The sequence below is a fragment of the Octopus bimaculoides genome, chromosome 2, assembly GCF_046866305.1.
Source record: "Octopus bimaculoides isolate indiv1 chromosome 2, ASM4686630v1, whole genome shotgun sequence".
Taxonomy (NCBI): Eukaryota; Metazoa; Mollusca; class Cephalopoda; order Octopoda; family Octopodidae; genus Octopus; species Octopus bimaculoides.
In genome coordinates, this window is record NC_142929.1 from 191,817,441 (window position 1) to 191,824,940 (window position 7,500).

A 7,500-nucleotide genomic window follows, 5' to 3' on the forward strand; every position below is an offset into this window, starting at 1 on the left:
GAACCCAGAGAGCCAAGGAAAGCCACCAAGGAAATAGGAACGGCAGCTGAAATTAGCTCAAGATGATTATAGTTGATAAGAGACTGAAAGTGGAACCCTTCCGTAGGGGAAGACTAGCTCAGTCCTCACTGCCCCACTCACATGAAGCGTACAGACTAAGGGGCGAAACGCTTGTGACCCTGAGATACCCACTGACCATGCAAAAGTGTTTCGAACATTGCAATAGATTTAGAAGATCTTGCAAAACCCCTGAGTAATTCCAGCAGTTTTTGTGGGGGACAAAGCTTCTCCGATGTTTATTTCACCTGTCTTCAAGACCAAGAAATCTTTCTTCAGCCTTTCTGCAAAAAATATGCAAGTCAGCACGGGTGCCAATGCCCGTCCCTATGTAAAACAATTTGTTTTATCAAACGCTCAACGTGTTTCCTACTTGGAAGATCCTCGTTACCATTCCAGTTTGTAAAACATTCACAGAGGATGTTAATCTTCCAGGATAATCATTTTTTTCTCAATAAATTCCAGAGGTAACATCTAAATTCTATTTCGAACACACACACACACACACACACACACCACACATGCACACACACATATATAAATATATATATATATTTAAATATTATATACACACATACAAACGCGCGCGCGTGCATGTATATATATAAATATAAATATATATATATATATACATACACACATATATGTATATATACGCACATACTTAAGTATATGCATACACATAAACACACGCACTCCCCACCCACACTCCACTGCATGATTCTATATAAATCTCTACATCCCCATCTTCTACGCTAAATACGACTCCCCGTTTCGGCTCAGTGCTTTCTAATACGCCATGTCAAAGGTTAGATAACATCGCTAATGACCTTATCGTCCCAATCTCCCTCCTACCCTCATCTCACCCGGGGGATTTTCAATTACAACCAATTTATCTTGTCTTAAATAGCAGTAACGACAACCATATTGGAACTTAATAAATAGGACAACAACAACAACCACAACAGCATCTTGGTACTCTGTGGCTACCCATTCCGAAGACTCTCCATATCAATCTTTCTACGGCGCCGTCGGTTCCATCAAAACGATCTGGGGTGCCTTCACCGACTAAACAGGTCACAGCAATATTTAGCATAATCTCGGGAAAATAAGGTTTCTTTTCCGGGTCCACTCTACACTCATCCCTCCCTCCGCCCATCCGTCCATCCATCCATCCATCCATCCATCCATTCATCCATCCATCCATTCATCCATCCATCCATTCATCCATCCATAAATACATTCCTGTCTGGTTGCGTCAGTGCATGTGTGTGTTTATATGCATGCATGTATCTATGTATTTGTATGTGTGAGTGTATGTTTGTATTTGTAATCAAACATACACGCATACATACATACATACATACATACATACATACATATGCTAATAAAGAAAGAACCGGTTTCTAACCTAGATCCGAGGTTCCTTTATTGGAATTTCAAAAACAGCAACAGGGTATTTTGTATATATGAATATATGTATGAATGTAAGTATGTATTATGTAATTGTGCATGTATGTATGTATGTATGTATGTATGTATGTATGTATATGTGCAGATTTGTATGTTTTGCTTCATGTATGTATTGTCATGCAAATAGTTGCATATTTAGACATACTCATATATATTGAAATGATAAACTTCTGGAAAGTTTTACAGATTTTACAGTTCCAGTGATGGATTGGATCTGTAGTCTTCGAATTAGCTTTCTCCTTTCTGGTTTTGAGATGCCTAATTTCTCAAGACTGTGGTTAGGCATTGTGCTATTTACCCCAGGGCCCCAATAATTACATGTATAAACATAAACTTGTAATCTGAATAGAGAGTAACTATACATTTCTCAATAGTTCAGCTTAAGTATTTTCTTTTTCACTGATCATGTTAACATCTGCTGGGCAGCTAATTTCCACAACTGTGCACAGTTTCTCTTCTCTATCTCAAATCATTATATCAGGTCTGTTAATCTTACATTTTATTGAGGTCTTCACTAGGACATTCCACCAGTACACTTTTTTTTTATCATGAGTGGCTATGGCTTCTACCATACTGTGGGTTCTTATTTCTTTGTCCTCGATGTTATCCTTCCGACGGATTTCATTGTACGTATGTATATATGCATGTATCTATTTATCTGTCAGTCTGTCATATATATACATATATGTATATATACGTATACATATACATATACATATATCCATATATATATATATATATATATATATATATATATATATATATATATATATATATATATATATATATATATCTATATCAGTCCGCGCGTGTCGCGGAAATGGTGTTTACAACGTTGATGGGTAGCAGCAGAAGTAGTAAAATGATTGTTGTTATTGTTATTGTTCAACTTCCGCCGAGGTCGACTTTGCCTTTCGTCTTGTCTGGGTCGATAAATTAAGTACCAGCGAAACACTGGGGTCGATGTAATCGAGTAATCCTCTTCTCCAGAATTTCAGGCCTTGTGTCTTTAGTTGAAAGAATTATTATTATTATTATTATTATTATTATTATTATTATTATTATTATTATTATTATTATTATTATTATTATTATTATTATTATTATTATTATCATCATTATTATCAAAGTGGCGAATTGGCAGACTCGTTAGTGCACCGGACAAACCGCTTAGTGGCATTTCGTCTGTCCTTACGTTCTGAGTTCAAATTCCGCCGAGAATGACTTTGCCGTTCATCCTATAGGGATCGATATATTAAGTACGAGGTGAGGTCTGGGGTTGATGTGATCGACTGTCCCCCTACCCACAAAATCCAGGCGTTGTGCCTATAGGAGAAAGGATTACTATTATCATTATTGTTAGTAGTAGTAGTAGTAGTAGTAGTTTCGTGTCTAGGTTTAATGGTGCGTGAGAGACGGTGGTAAAATTTTTGTGACCCTAAAAAACGATTCCAGAACTTTCCCGAAACACGTAGATTGAATTTAACGATTGATTAAATTTTATAAACCACCGATAGGAGGATTCGTTACGTTGTTTGTTCATTTATTTACTACACAGTTATTTATTTGGGTTTTGTTTAGGTAGATGTGTGTGTATATAGATAGATAGATAGATAGATAGATAGATAGATAGATAGATGCGTGTATATACCTATATATCACTAGATTGATTAGACAGGGAGCTAGGATATGAGATAATGTGGGGATTGCATGGGGCTGTTGTTAAAGATTCATAAAAAGTGAAATAGTTAAGAAGGGGATGTAAAGAGAGGAGTTCTATACATAGAAGGGGTGGGAGGAGACAGGGACGAGGATGATCAAAATTTATGGTGGAGAAGGGAAAAGGCGGAGGGTGAAAGGAAAAAAAAGAAAAGAAAAATGAGAACGTGGATGCGCGACAGAGAGAAACCATGAGATAGTGTGAACGGCTCGGGCGAAGCTGTGGCCTGGGCATCGATGGTTTGGTCGGTTTTATTGAACCTCATGGTTGTCTGATATTTATTCGATCCATTTTGGGGATGATGATGAGGGGTGGCGAACGGGAAAGTCAATCTGGAAAGGATTTATATCACTCCACGATCATGGACAGACGATTTAGTTAAGCAATTTAGGTCAGAATTGGAAGCGCATTGTAGAACAACATCTGTTGATCTGGTCGATATTCTGATACTGAGATATCACTCATGTAATAGATGAAGTTGGGTATTTATGTGTTTGATATCATACTATATTAGTTTTATTTCAATTTAATTCAATCTAATTTTATTGATTATACACCAACAGTCATAAAATTCGACGGATCAACCATCAACCGAATATAATTTTTTACTCATATGAATTATAAACAGCGCAGTTGCCTCCAATAATATTTGAAATCAGAACGATTTGATCCAAATTTCAATAGTCGAAAATAATCGAAAATATTTGTCCACAAAGGAATGTAATCGCTAAGTGGTCTCTTCAACCGCTAGAAATAGCAGTAATAGTAGCTTAGTATGCAACAAATCACACCTAACCCCCTTCAAAAGGATAGGAGAGTTTAAATAATTTAGTCTTGGGTACCCCTGAAAAGACTGCTTGAAGAGACAGTGGGTGGAATAGCTTTGTCGATACGTGCCCAGTACGAGTGAAACAACCAGCCACCGACTCAAAGCGACCACAGGCTTGTGGGAGGGGTTATATAGTTGATTGTGTGTAGGGATGAATATACTAATGGTGACACCGATTTTTATCGAAAGGTAGAGTTAACCTAGCTTGCTTTCCAACCACACGGTTCTGAGTTCAGTCCCACTGCGTGACACTTTGGGCAAGTGTCTTCTACTATAGCCTCTGGCCGACCAAAGCCTTCTGAGTAGATTTGATAGACGGAAACTGAAAAAAGCCCGTCGTATATTTGTGTGTGTGTGTTTGTGTGTGTGTGTTTGTGTGTGTGTATGTGTGTATGTGTGTTTGTGTGTTTGTGTGTGTGTATGTGTGTATGTGTGTATGTGTGTGTGTGTGTGTGTGTCTGTGTTTGTCCCCCCACCATCGCTTGACAACCGATGATGGTTTGGTGTTTACAGCTCCGTAACTTAGTGATTCGGCAAAATAGACCGCCGCTAAAATAAGTACTATGCTTATAAAAAAATAAGTCCTGGGGTCGATTTCTTCGATTAAAGGCGGTGCTCCAGCATGACCGCAGTCAAATGACTGAAACAAGTTAAAGGATTAAAGAATAAACGTAAAATGGAAAGGGACATAACTAAATCCTGCAAGTCCGGTCTATTCTTCCTGGTCACATAAAATCCGGACATTCATTTGCATATTGATTTTTAAGGTCACTACAAAAACACAAAATTGCAGGGAAGAGAGGAGTTGGGATAAAAACAATTGAATTGTCCTCAAGTTCGGCCTGATATTTTAGTTTATTGTCCCCCAGAGGAATGGAAACTCAATATCGACCTCGATGGAATGCGAACGCTCAATGTAAAGTACCCAAAATAAATATCACAAGTTATTATTTCATTTTGTTCGCCGCTCCAACTGTTCCGTCAATCTGTTATCCTCATAGGGTGGCGAACTGGCAGAAACTTTAGCACGCCGGGCGAAATGCTTAGCAATATTTCGTCTGTCTTTACGTTCTGAGTTCAAATTCCGCCGAGGTCGACTTTGCCTTTCATCCTTTCAGGGTCGATAAATTAAGTAACAGTTACGCACTGGAGTCGATGTAATCGACTTAATCCCTTTGTCAGTCCTTGTTTGTCCCCTCTATGTTTAGCCTCCTGCGGGCAATAAAGAGATTAATCTGTCGTCCTCATTTACATATTAAATCGATTGAAATTATTTATTTTTTTGTACTTGTTTTGGTTTTTTTCTATTTCTATTTTGTTTTGTCTTCTTGTTAGGTCTTGGAGATGCGTGGGGTCACAGGTCAACACCTAAAACCGCCTTAGAGAAGGAGCTGGGTTCTCATTTGTTGCAGGTATTTATCTTTTTTTTTTATCCCTTCTTTTGTGTAATGACTATTTATTTTCAGTAAACATTGCAGGAAAAATAGAGACACCATTCCAGGAACTACCATTCCTGGAATTATCATTGCAAGAATTACCATTCTTAGATATACCGGGAATCTGCACCAAGGAGTCTACACAGCTATCACAGGAATCTACAAAACTATCCAACTTACTAGAAATAACAATCGAAACTTTCCTTGAAAGAAATTCAGGATGCTACAAATTCACGTACCGCTCTCACAATTCTTGATAAAGGTTTCAACAGGAAGCCATGATGCCCCACGGGTATCATTATGGTTTCGACACCTGAGCAGTACCATTCAAGCTTGGATGAGAATATCAAAGATTGATATGAGCGAATATCTAGATATAGATAGATATACTTTATATATGTATGTATGTATGTATGTATGTATGTATGTATGTATGTATGTATGTATGTATGTGTGTGTGTGTGTGTGTGTATGTATGCTTTATGTAGATTGTAATCCGTCGTCAGATTTAACATTGTCACTTGATTCTTGGGTACCCCTAACGCAGCAGATACTTCTCTGCTGTTAACATTTCACCTAGATTTCCGGTTTGAATTTGAACAATGTGAGGGTCATGGCTAGAATGTCCTTGGCAGTAGTAATTTTACTCGGTCATAGCTGATCTTAGACTAAACAACAACAGCAACGACAACAACATCACTCTCCACTACAAGCACAAAGACCACTACGACTCCCACGACACCGACCATCAACACTATCACCGCAACTACCACCACCAAACCACTATCACTGCAGCCACCACAATTACCACAACCGCCACAGCCATTGCAACCACTACGACAACCACTACGACCACCACAAATATCGCCAATACCAACACCACCATCAACACCTTGAACGGCATACTGAATTGTTTTCCTTTCCTTTCTTCCTCCACCAATCTTGTAGATCCCCCAATCTGGGGGGAAGCGGTTTTCTTCGCCTCATAGTAAATTGGCAGATAAATAAAATATATATATATATAATTAAAATAAAGAAAAATAAAAAAAAATTATCGGAAACTTTTCGAAAAATAAATCGTCCCTCTGCACAGAATGTCAAAGAAAATGATTCTGCTATCATGGCTGTTATATTGTTGTTGTTGTCACTATTTGTGATAGTGATGGTGGTGGTAGTGGTGGTGGTGGTGGTAGTGGTGTTGCTGTTGATATTTCTGTTGTTGTTGTTGTTGTCCTTATTGCTACTGAGGTTGTTGACTGTGATACAATAGCAAAGCTAGAGAATGGCTGAGTCGACCTTAAAAATATAATTACATGATTAAATAATTATCCAATTAACCCCTACAGGTAACGAACAGAAACTCAACTGAAAACATTTGTTTAGACACTTACAGACTCTCTCTCTCTCTCCCTTTCTCCCTCTCTCTCAGTCTCTCTCTCAGTCTCTCTCTCTATCTCTCTCTCAGTCTCTCTCTCTCTCTCTCTCTCTCTCTCTCTCTCTCTCTCTCAGTCTCTCTTTCACACACACACACTCCTACAAACATACGTACGCGCACGAACACACAAGTTAAAGAACGCACGCATGTAGACATGCTCACGCGATACATTCATTCAGGCATGCGTACACCCATGCATTCACCCATGCATACAAATACATATAAATACACACATAATTACAAATACATATATATGCATACCTACATGCATACATACATGCATACATACATATATATGCATATATATGTATATATACATATATATATATATATATATATATATATATATATATATATATATATATATATATATATATATATATATATATATATATATATATATATATAAACATATATATGTATATATAAACATACCTACATATATATTTATATATATATATATATATATATATATATATATATATATATATACAGATAATTAAGAATAAATTTTTTAAAAATTTCAACAGTGGCCAGCATATGAAATGTG

At 37.2% G+C, this 7,500-nt stretch overlaps 1 protein-coding gene across 5 annotated transcripts in view; it reads left to right on the forward strand.

Moving 5' to 3' along the window:
• LOC128247091 (uncharacterized) overlaps positions 1-7,500 on the forward strand; it is a 477,753-nt gene that overhangs the window by 363,152 nt on the left and 107,101 nt on the right. For all 5 annotated transcript variants that reach the window (XM_089348258.1, XM_089348254.1, XM_089348253.1 and 2 more), the window contains one exon: positions 5,415-5,491. In XM_089348258.1, coding sequence (XP_089204384.1) covers positions 5,415-5,491 — 77 coding nt within the window. The remainder of the gene's footprint in view (positions 1-5,414; positions 5,492-7,500) is intronic.